The 22,924-nt window shown below is 32.8% G+C and overlaps 1 protein-coding gene across 3 annotated transcripts in view; it reads right to left on the reverse strand.

The window, feature by feature from the left end:
* The window catches only part of CFAP54 (cilia and flagella associated protein 54), a 232,974-nt gene that overhangs the window by 44,666 nt on the left and 165,384 nt on the right, over nt 1–22,924 (reverse strand). For all 3 annotated transcript variants that reach the window (XM_039874060.1, XM_039874058.1, XM_039874059.1), the window contains 5 exons: nt 18,699–18,869; nt 17,261–17,366; nt 16,229–16,322; nt 6,787–6,885; nt 6,118–6,259 (listed from right to left, as the gene is read on the reverse strand). In XM_039874060.1, the coding sequence (XP_039729994.1) occupies nt 6,118–6,259; nt 6,787–6,885; nt 16,229–16,322; nt 17,261–17,366; nt 18,699–18,869 (612 nt within the window). The remainder of the gene's footprint in view (nt 1–6,117; nt 6,260–6,786; nt 6,886–16,228; nt 16,323–17,260; nt 17,367–18,698; nt 18,870–22,924) is intronic.

The following is a 22,924-nucleotide window of genomic DNA, read 5'->3' on the forward strand; positions in this document are numbered from 1 at the left end:
AAGTCTATCAGTGATATCCTAAAGCTCTTTTTTTCTAGCTCTACCAACTATAGACAGTATCTCTTGATGTCTTACTTTGTAACCTAATGGCATCTGCACCCCTTCACTTCCTTCCAGTTGCCAGGTTTCCTATTTACCAAGTTAGTAACATTTAATTTCTGTTCTGTATCTATAGTAGACCCTATTTCTTATAGAAGTTGAAAATCAATAAATAATGCTTAAGTTATTATGACTCTAGAAGTACTGTTCACTGTAAAGCAACTGAATTTACTCTACTAAAGGTAAATATCACAACCTCATGACCCACAAAGGATAGAGTTCTTAGCACAAAAATCAAATTGATCGCTTTTACTTATTCCAATTTGTCAAAATCATGTCATATTCTAATTTGCTTCATTTTAACCATGAATTCCTGAAGACTATTTTTTCTTAGCATTTTTGAATGCCTTTTTTTTTCCTATTGGAAGAAGCAACGTTTCCATTCTTTATCATCTTCCTGTCTTCTAACTTTTTGGTTATTCTGCTGCTGCCTAGAATCCATTCATGCATCTTGAAGACATTCTTGAGATTGCAAACTTGCTGCTCTCATTTGTATTGACATATTTCTAAGTTTCTGCATGGTTAGCAATACAGTGGAAGTCTTCCTTCCTTCCTTCCTTTGTTTCTTTTTTTCTTTTTCTATTTCACACTTGCTTCTTTCTTTCTTTGCAACCTTGTGTGCTAAGGTACATTTGCAGTAAATTCCTTTAAAAAAGTTTACCTAAAAATATTTGCAAATCATATATCTAATAAGAAACTAATATTCAAAATATATTAAGAACTCAAACAACTCAATGGCAAAACAAAACAAACAATTTAATTTAAAAATAGGCAGAGGATCTAAATAGACATTTTCCAAAGAGGACATAGAGATGGCCAACAGACACATGAAAAGATGCCCAACATCGCTAATCACCAAGAAAATGAAAAACAAAACCACAATGAGATACCACCTCACATCTGACCTATTATAAAAAAACAAACAAACTAGAAATAGCAAGTATTGGAGAGGAGGTGAAGAAAGGAAATCCTCATACACAGTTGGTAGGAATGTAAATTGGTACAACCTTTATGGAAAATAGTACGGAGGGTCCTCAAAAAATTAAAAATATAACTACTATATGATCCAGCTATTCCACTTCTGGGTTTTTATCTGAAGAAAACAAAAACTAATAAAAAATATGCACTCCTATGTTCATTGAAGCATTGTTTACAATAGCCAAGATATAGAAACAACCTAAAGGTGCATCAATGAATGAATGGATAAAGAAGATATGATTAATATAATAGAATAGAATATATATAATAGAATACTATTCAGCAATAAAAATGAAATCTTGCCTTTTGCAACAACATTTATGGACCTAAAGGGTATTATGCTAAGTGAAATAAGTCAGACCAAAAAAGACAAATACCATATGATTTCACTTCTGTGTGGAATCTAAAAAAATGAAATAAATGGACAAACAAAATAGTAACAAACTCAGATATGGAGAACAAATTGATGGTTGCCAAATGAGAAGGGGGTATGTGGGATAAATGAAAAAGAGGATGAAATTAAGTACAAATTTCAAGTTATAAAAACAGTCATGGGATGGTATATAGTACAGTACGAGGAAAATAGTCAATAGTGTTATAATAACTATGGTGTCAGATGGGTACTAGAATTCTTGTGATGATCATTTCATAAGGTATATAAATATTGAATCACTACGTTGTACACCCAAAACTAATATAATATTGTATGGCAACTCTACTTCAATTAAAAATAATTCCTCCATGTTCAGTTTGCTGTACTAACATCATTACAAAGAGTAACTTTTATTCATTTCTCAAGCGCCAAATAATCATATTGATCCCACCATGAGCTTCCCAATACTTAAACTTTTCTGATAAGAATGGTGGTGATAGTTTTATAATTTTATTTTTTAATTGTCCAATAAATACTTAGAAGTTCTGCATAATCCAGGGAATCATTATTTACCAAATGTCTAATGCACAATATTTTAAAATTATGTATGCGTAAAAGAACTATTCAAAATGAATGATAGACTAATGTATTTTAATGTAACAGCGTATGCAAAGTTCGACAATATTGTTTCCTATTCTACATTGGAACTTACTTTCAAGAAACTATCACTTGTCTAGTGTTGGTTTGGTATCAACTAAGAATATCCACAATTATCTGAAAAGGCTCTTAAAATACTCCTTCATTTTCCAACTACATAACTGTGGGATTCAGAACTTTTTTTTTCTTTTATCTTAATTCATCTGTTTTAAAGCACTTGTAAATGTAATACCTTATGGGCTTACATTTTTTCATTGAAGAGATACACTTTCCATGCACCTTCTATTTTTATTCCCCCAGCTTTGTCTAGAAAAATGCAGAGAAGCCCTGGGAAAGGCTGTAGAGTCTGCAAAGTATAAAGAACTTCTTTTTGGTACCTGTTCTCTGAATGTTCCAAAAGATACAGTCAAAAATCTAGACTTTCTTATGGAGGAAAAGAAATCACCAAATATAAAAAGTCTGCAGATGTGCGACATAGTTTTAAATGCCTCTGGAATAACAGAAATTCGCATCATAGATTTGTCCTTCTGTAACATTATTAAGCTAAATTTTAAAGAGATTTTTAATATGCTATTAATTTTAACATGTAGTGGGTTTACCATTCTTTTAAAATTAATAAACTTTAATTTTTCAGTTTTAATTTCTAACATTACTTTATTTCTTCTATAATAATAGATTTAATTTTTTTAACTATTTAAAGTAATTTGGGTAAATTATATTTACTCCCACAATTATAAATTTTCTAAAGGTTTCAAATTTATTTGGTTGGAATTAAAAAATATGTCCAGTATTTTAATTGCTGAATATCAGTGATGACTTTTCTCTTATTATATATCATTTGTGGGGAGGTTACTATAATTAATTTTCTTAAATAAGTTGGCTAATACTTTATTGTTTTTCCCTGAAATTATATCTTTAAATCTAATTTATTATATACATATTATAAAATGATACAAAATAATGTCAAACACCTCTCACATCAATTAACTTAAATTGACTAAAGTTGTTTATTATCAAAAAATATTATCAGGTTTTAAAACAAAGAAAACCCAACTATGTTCTATGTTAGAGTCATATTTAAAATAAGATTATTAAGAAAGATAGAAAATAAAAGCATAGGCAGATGTGTACTTGGAAAATGTAAACCAAAAAAAAAGCAATATTTGTGAACCTAGTATCAGAGAAGGTAGAATTCTGGCCAAAAAGCACTAAATGGAACAAAAGTAGAACCTTTATAATGTTATAGGGTATAATTCATAAAAGATGTAATAGTTAAGAATATTCATACTCTAAATAACATAGTATTGACAATAAAAAAAAAAACTACAGATATACAAGACAAGAAACAATTATATTAGTTGCAGCAGACCATTAATCACCTTGTCTGGGGCTTGTTGCTACAGTCCATGGGCCAAATCAGGCCTATTATGTTTATGAATGATCCATGCACTAAAAATGTTTTTTATACTTTTAAATGGTTGAAAAAAATCAAAAGAAGATTATTTTGTGACACATGAAAGTTATATAAAATTAAAATGTCAGTGTCTGTAAGTAAAGTTGAAATGGAACACAGCCATGCTCATTCATTTACATTTTGTCTATGGTTCCTGCCACATTGCAATAAGAGAGTTAAGTAGCTGGCAAGAAAGACCACAAAGCCTAAAATATTTACTATCTGGCCCTTTCCAGAAAACATTTGCTGACCTCGACTTTGTTTATGAATGATCACATGAAGAGAAATATCTAAAGATAATAAATATAGAGACATCAAAACCAACAAACATGACAAACAAACATAGACTCATGAACAGGGACAGTGGATTAGTGGTTACCAGAGGGATGGGGTAGAAGGGGGTGGTAGATAGGAGTGAACGGAGTCAAATATTTGATGATGGAAAGAAATTCAACGTTGGGTGGTGAACACACAATGTAATATACATATGATGTATTATTGAATTGTACACTTGAAACCTATTTGATTTTATTAACCAATGTCACCTCAATAATTTTAATTTAAAAAAATAGCCTCCATATATATAAAAACTAATAGAAATATAATGGAAAAATGTACAATATCAATAAAAAGGTAAAATATTTAAAAATAAATCAAACAAAAACATAAAGACCTATCTGAAAAAAAAGTTGAAACACTTTTAAGGGGCCAGTAAAAAAATGAAAAGCGGAAAAATATAAAGAGCATACAACATTGTGCAAGATGACTCAATAGTATGAAAATGTAAGTTATCTCTAAGTCAATGTCTAAATGTAATGCAACCTCAATAAAAATACAAGAGGACTTCTTTTAAACTAGACAAGCTGCTTCCAAAGTTAAAGGAATAAAAATCATAAAAGTCAAGACAAAAATTTTATTTTAAAAGACAATGAGCAGAGACTTACACTAATATATATTAAATAATTATTAGGCTCCAATAATTAAAACAGTTTGCTATTTAACCCTGGATAGGTAGATTAATAGGAAATAAAGAAAAAAGTACAGAAATAGGGTAGTCACCTTGAAAAACTATTTTTGTATCCTTTGTCACTTTTAACATATTCCAAATAGATTTCAAAAAAATAATTAAAAGAATCCATGAGAGAACTCAGAGTCTGAGTAGAGAAGACCTTTCAAACTGACAGAAATCCAAAAGTTATCAAAGAAAATATTAATAATTTATACTGTATAGAAATAGAAAGTTTCTTCATGGACCTGAACCAACATAAAAAATTGATAAATTGAAAAAATATATTTACAAATAATATTATCATTAAAGGGTTAATTTCCATAATAAAGGGATTATATAAATAATAAAGAAAAGGCAAAAAAAACCTCAAGAAAAAAATAAGCAAAGATTATAAGCAGAAGGTTCACACAAACGATGCTCAACCTTAGTCCTAGTAAAAGATGTGCAAATTAAAATTAAATCTTTATCCGCTCCCTGGAATATTGACAAATGTTTAAAAAATGTTTATAATGTACCTATGTCAGCAAGTGTGTAAGAAAAGTACACCTTTTATTAATTTCTGACAGGAATACAAACCGGCATAATATTTATTGAAGGCATTTGGCAAAATTTAACAAAATAAAAAATGGATCTACCCTTTGATCCAGAAATTTCTCTTATGGGAATTGGCCCAATAGATATGCTAGCCTATGTACAAAATTTTATATATATATATATATGTCTGTGTGTGTTTATATATATATGTATATAAATATAACTAGATATCTATAGCAGAGTTGTATGTAGCAGTAAAAGAGTAGAAACAACCTAAACATCTATCAAAGGGAAACTAATTTAATTACAGTGCATCTCTATAAAGGAATATTATGCAACAATAAAAAAGAAGTTATGTATTGATTTGAAACAACTGCCAATAGATACATTTATATAAATTAAAAAAGAGCAAGGAACATAATTGTGATTATAGTTATAGTATTATTTGTATTTTTAAGGGAAAAATGTATCAGTATATTAGTGTATGTACCAGATTGGTTCACTCAACATCTGTCCTAATCACCAAATGTACTTTCCTATATTGAAGAAATTACAAAGTTAAAAACTGTGTTTCCATTATTTCCCTGTTCCTAGGATGAGATTTAGGAACCACAAACCCAGTGCATTTGTGCAAGACTTGTAGGTTAGAGCCCTGCTAAGTGGTATGGGAGACAGGATTCAAGGCCTCTCTCTTGCGGGTGCGAATTCTGGCAGAGGCATTATGATTCTTGAGGTTGAAGCTAAAGCAAAGTCATCCTATTTTGTAGGCAGCTTTCTAATTCTACAACTTCCACGATGCCATATATGGTCTGAATGTTTGTGTCTCCTCCACCCCCAAATTCATGTGTTGAAATCCTTTGTTTTGAAAGCCAGGCCCTAAGACCCCTACCCTCTTCCAGAGGCTCCCAAATCATTATCCTCTCTAAGCTAAAATCCAATAAATCACTACAATTAAACCTTTGAAACTTGAGTACACATGTGTTGAGTACAAAATGCTTAGATATTCAAACATACCAAGCAAGTAATCTGAGTATGAAGACAAAAGATCCACAGTGGCAAATTCTGGGATGTTAGGTAATATTCCTTGACTAACTTTATCAGTTCTAGCATTCTTCTTTCCAATAAGTAGGTTAATTGCCAGCACAGCTTCACTGACCTAAAATTAAAAAATAATTAGAATTTATAAACGTACACTTTCTGATTCATAAATTACCCATTATGTAATGTGAAAAAGCGAATTCATAAAATAACATTCAATATATACTGGAAGAAAAAATGAAGACAACCTCAAAAACAATGTTTCCCCAACATGTGGTATATGTCATAATCAAAGAAATCATTAGTATTGACAATATAGTTAATGTATAAATCATTTTAAAAATGCTACCTCACCTAGCTATGATAAATATTTACCAAAATGTCAAATATGTACACATGTGTATCTGCCAGTAGTTTCATTAAAGCTGAAGCAAACAAAGTCTCTATCACTTGGCTGATAGAGATTAAAAGCACTACACATATAAAGAGCATTTCTACTCTTCCCAAAGAAACATCATTGATCCAAATCCCAAAGAACATAAAATTTTCCTTTCTTTTGTACAAATACATTGTGTTGCCCTAACAGCTGGTAGGTGGAGGATAAAGAAACAATAAAAAGAAAGATTAAATAAAGATCACACCAACCTGTGTAGCAGCTCTTATTGCAATCCAGGCCAATGAACCATACATTTCAAATCTATTTATTATTGGTTCTTTAACAGAACTATGCCTTCTGGTAGAAACCTAAAAAACATGGCAATTTTTTTATGCTAAATATATATAAAGATATTAAAGTTTCACAATAAATTTTCTCATCTTCTAAAGATGACAATTTAGTGGAACTCTATGTAGCCATTAAAAATAATAATGTATTCCAGACAAGAAAAAGCTAAAGGAGTTTATCACCACCAAACCAGTATTATAAGAAATGTTAAAAGGACTTCTTTAAGAAGAAGGAGGAGATTAAAAAAAAAGAACACAAATATGAATAACAAAGTGGCAATACCCACGTATCTGTCAATAATCACTTTAAATGTAAATAAATTAAATGCTCCAGTCAAAACTAAACATATAGCTAAACATATAAGAAAATGAGACCCATATATACGTTGTTTACAAGAGACCAATTTCAGATTGAAAGATGCAACAGACAGAAAGTAAAGTGATAGAAAAAGATATTTCATGCAAATGCAAATAAAAAAAAAACTGGGGTAGCAATACTTATATCAGACAAAACACTTTAAAACAAAGGCTATAATAGAGGCAAAGAAGGACATTTCATAATGATGAAAGGGTCAATCTAACAAGAGGATATAACCTTTATAAACATTTATGTACTCAACATAAGAGCACCTAAATATATAAAACAAATATTTACAGATAAAAAGGGAAAGATCAACGGTAATATAGTCATAGGAGGGGACTGTAACACCCCATAGACATCAATAGATAGATCTTCCAGACAGAAAATCAACAAGAAAACAGGAGCTTTAAATGACACATTAAACTAGATGAATTTAATTCATATTTTTTTGGAACATTTCACCCCAAAGAAGCAGAATATACTTTATTTTCAATTACACATGCAACGTTTTTCAAGACAGACCATGTTAGGTCGCAAAACAAGTCTCAATAAATTTAAGACTGAAATCACATCAAGCACCTTCTCTGACCACAATGGTATGAAACTAGAAATCGATTACAAGAAAAAAACTGAAAAACACACAAACACATGGAGGCTAAATAACATGCTACTAAACAATGAATGGGTTAAAAATGAGATCAAGAAAGAAAACAAAAGGTACCTTGAGACAAACAAAAATGAAAACACAATGACCCAAAATCTATGGGACACAGTGAAAGTAGTCCTAAGAGGGAAATTCATAGTAATACAGGATGATCTCAAGAAACAAGAAAAAGCTCAAAACTCAAATAAACAATCTAATCTTACACCTAAAGGAACTAGAAAAAGAACAACTCTACTCAAAGTGAATAGAAGGAAGGAAATAATAAAGATCAGAGCAGAAATAAATGAAATAGAGTCTAAAAAAACAATACAAAAGATCGATAAAACCAAGAGGTTGTTCTTTGAAAAGATAAACAAAATTAATAAACCTTTAACCAGACTCCTAAAGTAAAAAAGGACCCAAATAAATAAAATCAGAAATGAAAGAGAAGTGACAACAGATGCCACAGAAATACAAAGAATTATAAAAAAATACTATGAGCAATTATACGCCAATAATTGGACAATCTGGAGGAAGTGAATAAATTCCTAGAAATATACAATCTTCCAAGACCGAATCAAGAAGAAACAAAATATAAACTGACTGATTAGTATTAATGAAATCGAATCAGTAATAAAAACTCCCAACAAACAAAAGTCCTGAACCAGATGGCTTCACAGGTAAATGTTACCAAACATTCAAAGAATTAACACCTATTCTTCTCAAGCTATTCCAAACAATTCAAGCAGAGAGGCTTCCAGGCTCATTTTATGAGGCCACCATTACCTTAATTCTAAAGCCAGACATTACGGAAAAAAAAAAAAAATTTAGGCCAATATCCCAGATGAAGTTAGATGCAAAAATCCTCAATGAAGTATTAGCAAACTGACTTCAGTAATACATTAAAAAGATCTTATACCATGATCAAGTGGAATTTATTCTTGGGATGCAAGATTGGTTCAAGATCCACAAATCAATTAATGTGATACACCACATAAACAAAGTGAAGGATAAAAACCATATGATCATATCAATAGATGCAGAAAACATATTTGACAAATTCCAGCATCTAGTTATGACAAAAAAACTTTAATAAAAGAGGGAATGTATTTCAACATAATAAAGGCCATATATGAAAAACCCAAGGCTAACATCATACTCAAAAGCTGAAAGTGTTTCCTTAAGATCAGGAACAAGACACTTTCACCAATTTTATTCAGCCTAGTATTGGAAGCCCCTAGCCACAGCAAACAAGAAAAAGAAATAAGGCATCTAAACTGAAGAGAAGGAAATAAAATTGCCATTATTTACAGGTGCCATGATACTATATAGAGAGAATCCTAAAGATTCCACATACAAAAAAATTATAACTGATCAATGAAGTCAGTAAAGTAGTAGGATAATATAATAATAAATATTCAGAAATCAATTACATTTCTATATACCAATGATGAAATATCAAAAAGAGAAATTAAGAAAACAATCCCATTTACAATTGCATCAAAAAGTAAATAACATACCTAGGAATAAATTTAACCAAGAAGGTAAAAGACCTGTACTTGGAAAATTATAAGACATTTAAGAAAGAAATTGAAGAAGATACATATAATGTAAGCATATACCATGCTCATGGATAGGAAGAATTAATACTGTTAAAATGTCCACACTACCCAAAGCAATCCCAAATAGAATCAGTGTAATCTTTACCAAAATATCAATGGCATTTTCCATAAAACTAGAACAAATTATCCTAAATTTACAAGGAATGACAAAAGACTCCGATTAGCAATCTTGAGAAAGAACAAAGTTGGAGGTTTCATGTTACTTGATATAACTGTACTACAAGTGTATAGAAATCAAAGCAGCATGCTACTGGCATAAAAACAGATCAATGGAACAGAATAGAGAGCCCAGAAATATATCTTTGCCTATAGGGTCAAGTAACCTATGGCAAAGGAGGCAAGAATATACAATGGGGTAAAAACAGTCTCTTTAATAAATGATGCTGGGAAAACTGGACAGATACATGCAAAAAAATGAAACTGGACCACCTTCATACACCTTCTTACAGAATAAACTCAAAATGGATTAAAGACTTAAATGTAAGACTGAAAACTATAAAACTCCTAGACAAAAAACATAGGCAGTAAACTTCCTGACATTACTCTTACTAATATTTTTTCTGATATATCTCCTAGAGTGAGGGAAACAAAAGAAAAAAACATATGGGACTACATCAAACTAAAAAGGTTTTGCACAGCAAAGAAAACCATCAACAAAACGAAAAGACAACCAATTGAATGGGAGAAGATATTCACCAATGATACATCCAATAAGAGGTAAATATCCAAAATTTATAAAGAACTCATGTAACTTAACACCAAAAACACAAGCAATCCAATTAAAAAATGGGCAGAGGACTTGAACAGACATTTCTCCGAAGAGGATATACAGATAGCCAACAGACACATGAAAAGATGCTCCACATCACTAATCATCAGAGAAGTGCAAATTAAAACCACAATGATATATCACCTCACACCTGTAAGAATGGCTATCATAGATCATTTCAAAAAACAAGTGTTGGCGAGGACATGGAGAAAAGGGAACCCTCAGGCACTGTTGGTGGGATTTAAACTGGTGTAACCACTATGGAAAATAGTATAGAGGTTCCTCAAAAAATTAAAAATGAAACTACCTTATGACCCAGCAACTCCACTTCTGGGTATTTATCCAGTGAAATCCAAAACACTAATTTGAAAAGATATATGCACTCCTATGTTCACTGCAGTATTATTTACAATCACAAAGATATGGAAGCAACCTAAGTGTCCAGCAATAGATGTATGGATAAAAATATGTGGCACATATTTTAGAATACTACTAGGCCATAAAAAAGAATAAAATCTTACCATTTGTAACATTGCGGATGGACCAAAGGGTAATTGAAAAATAAAAAATAATAAAACTGTAATTGAAAAATAAAAAATAATAAAATAATTTTTAAATTATGCAAAAATATCAATAATAAATAGAAAAGGCAAAAAAAAAAGAGAGAATAATAATGTACATGGATCTATTGACCTGAAAAGATGTTCAAAGTATATGGAGAAAGAAAAGAGTAGGTAACAAAATAGGATGCAAAATATGATCCCAATTTAAAAAAAGATATGCATACACATATATTCTCTGGATATACAAGCAGAGAAAATTATTGACAGTGTTACCCCAGGTTTTAAGTGAGATTAAATTATTTGTTACCATTTTTTTCTCATTTTCTATAATGAGCTTGCATTATTTGAATGACAAATACACACAAATGGCATTTTAAACATTTACTTTACCCCAAATGATATTTACTATTTTAACAGAGGATCTATCAATTCAATATATTATGTGTAAAGATGTCAGAAATAAAAATATTACTTAAGGGTTTCTAATAAGTATTTGCTATTTTTCTAATTAGGAAATTATTAAAGGAATGATGTAATCATCAAGTTCCATAGAACAGCAAGAAGTAACAACGAATGAAGAAATGTTTTACCATGAGTATGTGTGTGTGCATTCAGTTTTTAAACATAAGAAAGTCAATGCTAAAGAAATATGCAGAAAGAAACTCTACCAGCAACATAATATCTCTTTTACATTTTTACAGAGAGCTAAAATAAGTAATAATAGTCCATTTTTAAGATTCAATCTGGATGAAAATATTCAATTAGACTGTTTGCTTCTAATTTTGTGATGCTCACATTTTGGCCAATTCTTTAATCTTCAAGAAAACTGCAGGATAAAACAAACATAAAGATCTTTCTTTTACTTCTGTCTAGAAGACTTCCAAGGAAAAGGAAAGGCAATGAATAATGCTGATGCCAGAGCAGGAAATACAATGTGCACACATGGCCTGGGCTAAATCAAGTGTTAAGCTTGGAGGCAGATGATACCTGGAGCTATCTGCCTATGGGGAATTTAACCAATACAGCCCTGTCCCAAGATAAGAAGACCCTACTAGCTGTTATGAAACACTTAGGCTCTGGGGTAGCCATGGCCAGCTTACTGGCTATATAAAAATTTACCTAATTAAATTCTGGAAACAAGACTAATAGACATTAAATGAAGAATATAGACTAACATTAAGTGACATTATAGTCAATTAGTGACACAGACATTAAGTAAAGAAAGAACTCATTTTGAATTGAGGGGAAAGCTTTATTTATTGGGGAAGTCAGGCTTCAGCTCAGAACAGAAAAGTATGGACTGGAAAACTAATATGCTGGGCATTTTTTTATGGGGGAGGTGTCTGACATTACATAGGAGATCTTAGCCCTTGCAAACAAGTAAGAAAAAGTGAAAATGCATCTACATTGGAAATAAACAAGTGAATTTGTCTTTGCAGAAAACATGATCTTACATGTAGAAAATCCCAAGACACACACACATACACACGTGCACACACACACACACATAACACACACAGAATTGATAAATGTGTTTAGCAAAGTCATAGGATATAAAACTCAATACACATAAATCAACTGTATTTCCATGAAGCAGAAATGAACAATTTGAAAATGAGATTAAGAAAAAATTCCACTCACATAAAAATAAACTTAACAAAAATGTACAAGATTTGTATACTAAAAAGTAAAACTATTATTGAGAGAAATTAGCTAATATCTAAATAAATGAAGAGACAGTTCATATTATGAATTAGAAGATTCAATATTGTTAAGATGGCAATGATCCCCAAATTGGTCTATAGATTCAACACGTTTCCTACCAAAATACTTAGTTTTTGTAGAAAATGGCAACCATATTTTAAAATGTATATGGAAATGCACAGGACTCAAAGTAGCCAAAAAAATTTTTGAAAAGGAAGAACAAAGTTGGAAAACATGTACTTTCTAATTGCAAAACTTACTAAAAGCTTCAGTAACCAAGACAAGGATACTCATGTAAAGGTAGACCTATAGATCAATAAAATAGTATTAGGGGTCTACATTTATGATATACATTTACACTTATGATCAATTAATTTTGACAAAAGTACTAAGGCAATCCGATGAATTAAAAATAGTCTTTTCAACAAATAGTGCTGGGAAAACTGGACATCTATGTACAAAAAGATGAATTTAAATATTTACCTTACATTTTACACAAATATTAATTCAAAATAGATCACAGGCAAGCATAAAAGCTAAATCTATAAAAATTTTAGAAGAAAACATAGGCAAAAATCATCAACATCTGAGGTTCTTAGATATGCCAGAGATAGGCAGAGTTCTTAGATATGCCACAAAAAGCACAATATATTTAAAAAATGATAAATTGGACTTCATTAAAATTAAAAACTGGTTTGTCTCCAAAGACACCATTAGCAACATGAAAAGACAAGCCACAGACTGGAAAAAATATCTGCAAATCATATAATTGATAAGGAACTTCTATCCAGAATATATATTAAAATTCATAACTCCTTTCTGTTGCTGAGTTATATTACATTGTACATATTACTAATATGTGAGTATTACTCAGCAATAAAAAAGAATAAAATCTTGCCATTCGTGACAACATGGATGGACCTAGAGAGTATTATAAGTAAAATATGTCAGACAGAGAAAAATACCATATGATTTCAATTATATGTGAAATTTAATAAACAAAACAAATGAATAAGTAAAACAGAGAAGTTAATGGCTGCCAAAGGGGAGAGAAATGGGGGATGGGTGAAAATAAATAAATAAATAATAAATAAATGAATAAATAAATAAATAAATAAATAAATAAATAACTCACAACTTGATTAAAAAAAAAAGACAACCCAATTTAGGTTATGGTCAAAGGACCTAAATAGACATTTCCACAAAGAAGATATATAAATGATCAATATGTACATAAAAAGATCTTAACATCATTGGCCATCAGAGAAATAGAAATGAAATCCCCCCAAAAATACCACTTTATACCCACTAGGATGACTACAATCAGAAAATAGTTAATAACAACTGTTAACAAGTATGTGGAGACATTGGACTCCTCATACACTGCTGGTAAGAGTACAAAATGGTATGGCCACTTTGGAAACAATCTGATAGATCATCAGAAGGTTAAAAAAACACAGAGCTGACGTATGATCCAGCAACTCCATTCTTAGGATACACTCAGGAGAATTAAAAACATATGTCCACATAAATATTTGTATATGAATGTTTAAAGAAGCATTAATCATAATAGCAAAAAACTGGAAATAATTCATATGTCCATCAACTGTTAAATGGATAAAGTATGATATATCCAATAAGGAAAATATATCCATATAAAAAGGAACCAACTATTGTTACATGCTATAGAATGGATGAACCTCAAGAACATAATGCCAAATGAAAAAAAAGTATGCACAAAAGACTACATATTGCTTGATTCCATTTATATATCCAGAAATGGAAAATCCACAGAGATAGAAAACAGATAAGTGGTTGCTTAGGGCTAGAAGTAAAAATGGGAATGACTGCAAACGGGCACTAGAGATCTTTTTGAAATGACTGACATGTTCTAAAACTGGTTGGTTGCACAACTCGGTAAAGTTAGTAAACATCTGTGAACTGCACTCTTAAAATAGGTTAATTTCATAGATGTAAATTATACCTCGATAAATCAATTTTTAAAATGTGGGCTTGATGATCCTTCTCTCTCTTTGGATGATTTTTCTCCCACTTAACTACTCAGAAAACTTCTACTGATCCTTCAAGATTCATCTCATCTGTGAAGCTTTCTCCAGCATTCCCCCAAAATAAAATTAGCCCCTACTTGGCCTCACTTCCCTACCTTGATATATCCTGATTATACTCCACATTATACTGTGATAATTATTTCTCTGTCTTGCTAAACTCTGCGCTCCTTAGGAAAAGAGAGTAACATGCCTGGCATACATAAAGTACTCAATTACTGTCTGGTCAATGAATGAGTAAATAAATGAATGTTCAAAATATAGTCAATTCATCTTAGCTAACAAATAATTATTAAACATCTACTATATACAAAATGCTTTAGAAAGATAGAATGTGGATGTTTAACTGAAATTTTGTAGTGATGGAGAATAGTTCCCCTGAGTATCTATTATGTGCCAAGTCCATTACATTGTTTAATTCTCCCAGCCACTCTACAAGGTAAGTATCATTGTATCCATTTCACAGATGAAAAAACTAAGTTTAGAAAGGCTCCAATCACTGTTAGTAGGCCTTGAAGCTTGGATTCAAATCCAAACCAGTGTTGTGGTCACTCTGCTATATGGACTCCATAAAAGCGAAACAATAATGCTTTCTTTTAAGGGTTTATAATGCATCATCTTTATTAAGACAATTCTCAAATGTTATATCTCAATGGTCTGAATGTGTCTGGATGAATTTTTGTGTTTGTTTTTGGCTGTTTTCTGTGTATCTAGTAATTGTATGACTTGTTAAAATATTTATACTGTGTCAAGATATACAAAATATAATAATCACATTGTATGGAATTGTATTATTCTTTCATTCAAATTCTAACTTGTTCAAGCTCTTAATTATAAACACTTCTCTAGTGAAGGCCAAAAAGTTGATATATTATTTTCCCAGGATCCTATTAATTTGTATCGCTACTTGCTATGAAAACAAAAATTTTTACTTTCTCTTACTGGAAATAAAAATATTTATCACATCACAAAAAGAACTTTTCTATGTAATCATAAATTTTTGATAGAAAAAAAATTAGCTCCTATCCACCAAAGGCAGCTACTATATGAATAATTCAATTGACTGAAAGCTTGTTTGCCTAAAAGTTTTAAATCATGTTTATGCTACCCCATAATTAGAGATTTGATACCAAAACTTTCTGAAAAGACCTCTTGGCGGGTCCATGAGAACAAAGACAGAGTTTGGCTTCAACACTTTCTGGAATATTGCCTGGATCACAGTAGGTGCTTAATAGATACATGATGAATGAATTGATGACTCGATCAAAAGGTGATCTCTTTGCAGGCCACATCAGTAATGAAAACTTTACTTGCCATCTGCATAAGCAATATGTTATTTCCTGCAGTTTCCTGATCAATACTAATGACTATTACATGCACCTGCATTTCATGGATAACATTTTAACACACAAAAATGTCTACATGGAACCCATTCCCAGAACTTTACATAAAATATCCAAATAGGTATCTAAACCCAAGTGTGACCACAAGGCAATAAATTAATTTCTCTAAGTCAAACAGCAAAATCAGTCTCATTATTTCAATAGCACAGTGTTACCAAAATAGCAACCTCAAAAGGCAATTCACTTAAAATTTCTAATAAAGTAGTTTTATTAGAAATAAATAAAATAGTTACCTTAGATATTAATGGTGCTACTGAAAGTTTGTTCTTTGGCTTCTTCATATATAAATATGATAGGGCCATCTCTAGATAGGAGTCCCTTATCAACCTAAAATGATATAGCATTGGACTTAGCAAATAGCTTATAACTCACAATCATTTTGCATCATTTGCCAATAATTTCTGAGCCAATGAAAGGTGAAGATGGGCAAAACCAGCATCTGTCCCAAGCTCACACCCTCTTCCCAAAGCACTTTCAGCACTGACACTAACATCTGCCTCCCTACTGAAATCAGAAGCTCTTAAAGAGAGCTGAGCACTGTACCTTGTCCTGTGCTGGTAACCCTCCATGCCATGACTGATTGAAGCAGAGCATGACTGATTAAAGACTAGTCTGGAATATGCCATCAAACAGGGCAGTAAAGAATTGAAGGTGAGGAAAGCAGGAACCTGCCTTGAAAATCATGCCTCTCTCTACCCTCCTACACTAATTTATATAGAAGGAGAGGCACAGAGTTCTGCAGAAAGCAGGGATTTGGTACAGATTAGGTCTGTGTGTTCACTATCAGACTGGTCATTTGGGGCCTGTTGTAATAATGGTACAGCTGTAACAATGGTGGCATACTCTCAGTCTTGATGGAGGTGATTTTTCTATAGCTTAAGCAAGTCAGCCCTGTTACTGCTAACCAGATTGAATATCCACGTAATTCCTTTCTAGATACAATTTCACACCTAGGGTAGGCCCCTGTAATCCTGAGACTGACAGGAGATTGGTCTGAGTGCAGACTAGAAGTGATGTACAGTCCAGTGTGCCATTATGATAATCACCATCATCAACCACCACTGTAAACACTTTGGATCAGAGCAAAGAGCAACAAGCTTGAAAACGAAGTCAGTACACCTGTTGGACAGTGGACCCCAGTGAACTAGACCTGCTGTGAGAAGAGGTTCTCCAACCATTTCAACTTTGAATATTTAAAGTTCTACCAGAATATAGTGCTCAAACCAAAACACATTGTTATGATAGTAGAAAGACATTTTCTTTACCCGGAATTTTGATCATGTCTCAAGCTTAGTTGTATAGCTTCAGATAAACTCTCAAGTTGTGAATTTGGAGATCTCTCTTCCGTTAATAATTGACGTTCTATTTTGCCTGAAAGAAAACGACATACAAAGATGGGTTTTCCTTTTTCTATCATTTAGAACTGCAAAACAAATATTTCATGCTGGAGATTCAGAAAACTGGATATGCTTTCCTTTTTACCTGTCTGTTGCTTCTTGCTGGAAGGTAAAGCAATGGGGAGAGATCTTTTGCCTCCTTCCCTAGGAGTCTCAGGATTTCCCTGCCTCCAGGTAGCAAACAATGAGTCAAAGCCTCCTTTGGCTTTCCAGACACAACTGTTCCTACTGTCCTCCTATTCTCTCCATTTCCTTCCTTTGTGCTTCCCCTTCCTCCTGTGGTACTCATTCCCTTTTTCTACATCCGTTTTCCTGTCTCCTCTGACTGCTATCACAGTTAGTAGTCCGAAAACATCTCTAAAATCAAAAAGTCCTTAAAAGTCAGCAAACACTTTAAAACTACTATGGATGATGCAAATGCTCTAGTTCTCACACAGCTCCCAGCCCTCATGGTGAGCTGCAGCCCTCAAATATAGGTACTGGAATGGCCCTTTTGTAGCAAAAAGGGAAGGAAAGGGAAATCTCATAATTACTATAAAAAGGATTCACAGTTTTCATGCAGCATGTGGACAGGGCAGAGCCACCCAGGATTAGGTTCACATCTGGGCACTATCACTTAGTAGTTGCTGATTTAAGAAAAGTTACTTAACCAGACAGCATCTCATTTTCCTCATCTGTCAACCAGGAATAGCCATGCCAACCTTGTAGGGCTGTTGCAAAAATTATCAATATGAGATTTAAAACACTGACTACAGTGCCTAGCATCTAGTAGATGCCCCATAAATAAAAGCACTGATCACCATTGTTTTTCTCATGGCTAAAATGGCCACAATAAAATCATATGAATGTATTATGCAGATATGCATTGTATATGTTATAAATTTAGGTATGCTATAGCAACTTAACTTAAACGGGTATGTATCTTCTTAAAATTAAAATGCTTAGCTAAGTAATGAAATGATGAAGAAAAAAATATCTTCCAAAAATTATTTAAATAATATTATTTATAGCTAAATGTCTGATGCTGACATGTCTGAGTCAAACATGAAACCAAGGAGGGGCAACTGTAATTATAAAAACAACTAAGAAGGAGTACTTTTTTTTTCTTTCTAGGTATAAACCTAAAATAAGTAGACTTCTCTTTATCTAAAACTGAATTTGGCAGAGGTACAAATGTATGTCATTACTAAGCCCTTTGTAAAAAATTATTTTTTATATTCAGTAACCAGATTTTCAAGAAGCCTACTGTTAATAGGAAAAAAAATCCACAAACTTTCTCATTGTTTTGATCCCAAATATAGCTTACCTTTCTGAAAAAGGATTTCAGCTTCCACCTCACGTTCTTCTGTGGCTGATATCTTACAGAGCTTCAATGCTATTTCAAAAAGCTGAAGAGCAGGTAACCAATTTAAGGGATCCTTCTTTTTATTTTTTATTATATTATTATTATAATGTAATTGTTTGGCCACTGTATGTCCTAAAGAAAGACAGTCAGATAATGAGGGAACAATAAAATATAGTGTTCATTATAAGCCTCCAAGTTCCGAGACTTCTCTCACAGTGAGGCATCTACTAAGAACCCTGGCGGTCTTTAGTTTTTAGCATCTAAGAAATTTTTTAAAGAAACTCAATACTCAAATATTTCAGTAAAAAAATATTTGAAATTATTTTTTTATAAATTTCAACATTGTCTCACTTTTAAAAGGAAGGATAATCTCTCAAGTCTCTCTTTCAGTTCTCAAATTTTATAATGCTCTACAAAACAACTTTTGTGTTCCTAATACGAGATGGTTAGTAGGGAAACATCTAAAAGTTTTATATTTTTCCAATAAAACTTGCATGTATTAACAGATATTAATTTTGTTTCTATTCAGCTCTATGCTGGTTGCTTGTTATGCATAGTTTGTCATCCAAACTAGAGGGTAAATCTGTTATGGACAAGGGCCACATGTTATACTTCTGTAGGGTCCCATCATCACTTAACATAATGAAGGGTTGTTATATGGAAGAGGCATAAGATTTCATCAATGTGGCCTCAAAGACAGACAGACAGACAGACATTTATTCAAAAAATAGTTTCTGAGTGCTTAGGCACTAGATAAAAATGAGAAAAGAGAAAATTAAGAGCTAAGGTTTATTAAGTGCTTCCTACATGTCAAGCATCATCCCAAATACTTAACAAGCATTACGTCATGTGATCTTCCCAACTCCTACTCCAGCTGGATACCATTTTACAGAGAGGACAAAGCAATGGCACGGGGAGGTTTAAGTAACTTGCCCAAGGTCACATGACCAACAAGTATCAGGGCCATGATTTGACCTTAGTAGTCTGGCTCCAGGACCGCACCCTAAACTATGACACTGCAAGGCTCCTTAAGAAAGAGGTCGTGGAGAATGCTAATGGCCAGACATGTGATCAAAATACTATGTGGTCAACTGTGTGGCAGGGAAAGCATGGGCACTGTGGTAGCAGGTTACAGAAGCCCTAGCCCAGACCTGGGAAAGGTCAGGGACACCTTCTCAGAGAATGTGGCTGTCAAGACTGCCAGCTGATGATTGCCTTCTCTTTTGGTAATTTTAAAGAAGAAAATTGTTGGGATAAAGAGTGGAAGGCAACTGGAGGAAATGCTACATTGATAAAATAGTTTATCGCACACCATAGAGGAATACAAACAGAAAGGCAGTTTGCAGAATGATAGAGTTGCTCGGTTCCACCCAAAGTGCTGGGTCCAGGCCAGTCATTGGTGCTACCAAGTCATTTGCGGCTTTGAACAAGTCCTTACATATCTTTAGGCCTTGAGTGTCTTCCTCTGAAAATGAAGCAGTAAGACTACAAAATATCTGAAGTCCCTTCAGGTTCTGAAAATTTTCAATTCTAGAATGCCAAGCGCTACAAAGAGCTTTCAAGAAACCCGGGACTTCTCATAAATTTTTATTTCAAAATGTGCTATATGAACCAGAAGTTGGTGGGAAAAGTCTCTCTCATTCTTATCCAGGGAGAAGTCACCGAGCCCTCACTTTGGAGGAGACAGGATGGGAGTGCACTGCTGCGGACATGGAGATGAAGAAACTGAGGCCTTCCTTCCAGGCGGCTCCCAGAAGAGTAAGGTGGCCAGGCATGGAATAGTGAGAATAGCTAAAGCCTACAAAACTCTTAGAACACACTAGGTGCCCTTCTAAACATGTTACACATTCCATTCATTTCATCCCAAAACAAGCCAGTGAGATTGGGATATACTTTCTTCATCCACACCTTATGGGAGAGGAAACTGAAACTCAGAAAAGTTAAGTGGCTTGCTCATGGGGATTAGACTAGTATTCTTTCTCCAGAGTCCATGCTCTTAAACCCAACAATCACCAAGCATGATTAGAAGGCTATGAAAATATCATCTGTCCAATACAACCTTATATTTCAATATATCTCCCATTTTTATGTTTTACCGTTGTTTCAAATTATACTACAGTTGTTTATTAATGTGAGACAAAATATCAAGTATCTTCATTTCATCAAGGCACTTATATATGTACTATACATAGTATATGTATCCCACATATATTACTGTATAAAATGGTATGAATATATAATAATAGTACAGACTCCTTGAGGGCAGATGGTGACTTGGCTCGGCTCCCACTCCACAGCACCATTCTTGCAACTTCCTTTACTCCTATTACACAGTCAGTTATTGATTTTTTCATCTAATAAGGAAGCTCAAGTTTCAGTCATTGATGGGGAAAAAATCTTAAATAACCATAACACTTATTTTTAGATTTATAAAAATAATCTCAAACGCCTTTTTTCTGTTTGAGACTTTCACAAGAAAAAAATAATTTTTAAGTGGCTCTATTCTTGGGATACAATCTATACTATCACTGTAAAGGAAAACTGTTGAGAAAGCATAAGTCAGATGATCTTATGCTTCATAATATTGAAGTGCTCCTTTTTCCAATAAACACCAACTCTGTGAAAAAAAAAAAGTTGAGAAACTGGTATTATTTTGACAGAAAATCTGTTTTTGGATTTGTTTTTTAAGTCTATATTTAATATAATATAACAGAAATCAAGCTGTTCTGCTTCAAGTGAATCTAAAAAACAGCACTAGTACTACTACTGAGCAGTGACACATCTTCAAGATTAGTAAGGCAGGAAAGCAGAGAATACATTTGATTTAACAAAATCTGTACGATTTAACACAATCTGTACTAACCTTGTATAGAAATCAAATATACTGATAATATAACAAATTGTGGACTAAAAGTGCAGAAAAACAGCTCTCTCATGGGATCAGATTGCTAGAAGGAATTCTAGGGGTCAGCTAGGCCAGCTTAATTTCAACAATATAGGGGTAAAGCAATTTACCTAAAGTAATAAAATTCATATCTGATGATAATTATATAATAATAATGATCAATAATAATCATGAAGGAAAGGAGCAGAAAGAAAATAAGAGAAAAGGTTCTGGACAGATGATGGCTTGAGCTCACCTCTGCTGGCCAACCTTCACAATTCTAGTCCAACCAACAACCTCTCCTGAGCTACACGCCTGCTGATGCAGGAGGCAAATGGGTCCCAGGAAGGAGGGGTAATGTTTTGTTTTTGTTTTTTAATTAAGTTTATTGGGGTAACATTGGTTAATACAATTATATAATTTTCAGGTGTACATTATAATTTGACGTCTGTATATTCTATTGTGTTTATCACCCAAAGTCCAGTTTCCTTCAGCTACCATATATTTGATCCCCTTTATCCACTTCACCCTGTCCCTTTCTCCCTATATTTGACCCCCTTTATCACATCTATCTTCCCCACCCCTTACCCTCTGGTAACCACTAGTCTAAAGTCCATGTCCACGAGTCTCTGTTTGTGTTTGTCCTGATCATTTGTTGCTTTTAGGTTTATATCCCACATATAAGTGATATCATGTGATTTTCAACTTTTTCTGTCTGGCTTATTTCGCTTAGCATGATGATCTTGAGGTCCATCCATGTTGTTGCAAATGGCAGTATTTCATCTCTTCTTATGGCTGAGTAATATTCCATTGTATATATGTACCACGGCTTCTTTAGCCAATCATCTATCATAGGACACTTCGGTTGCTTCTATGTCCTGGCCACTGTGAATAATGCTGCTATGAACATCGATGTGCAGATATCTTTTGGGATATAGGTTTTCAAGTTTTGGGGGGTAAATACCCAGTAGAGGGGTTGCTGGATCATATGGTAGATCTATTCTTAGTTTTTTGAGGAACCTCAATACTGTTTTCCATAGTGGCTGTACCAATTTGCAGTCCCACCAGCAGTGCATGAGGGTTCCTTTTTCTCTGCATCCTCTCCAACCTTTATTATTACCTTTCCTATTGATTATAGCTATTCTAACAGATGTGAGATGGTATCTCATTGTGGTTTTGATTTGCATTTCCCTAAATAGCTAGTGATGCTGAACATCTTTTCAAATATTTGTTAGCCATTTGTATGTCCTCTAGGAAGAAGTGTCTGTTCAGGTCCTCTGCTCATTTTTTGATTGGATCATTT

This window comes from Pteropus medius, unplaced genomic scaffold, assembly GCF_902729225.1.
Source record: "Pteropus medius unplaced genomic scaffold, Ma_sr-lr_union100, whole genome shotgun sequence".
In the NCBI taxonomy this organism is placed as follows: Eukaryota; Metazoa; Chordata; class Mammalia; order Chiroptera; family Pteropodidae; genus Pteropus; species Pteropus medius.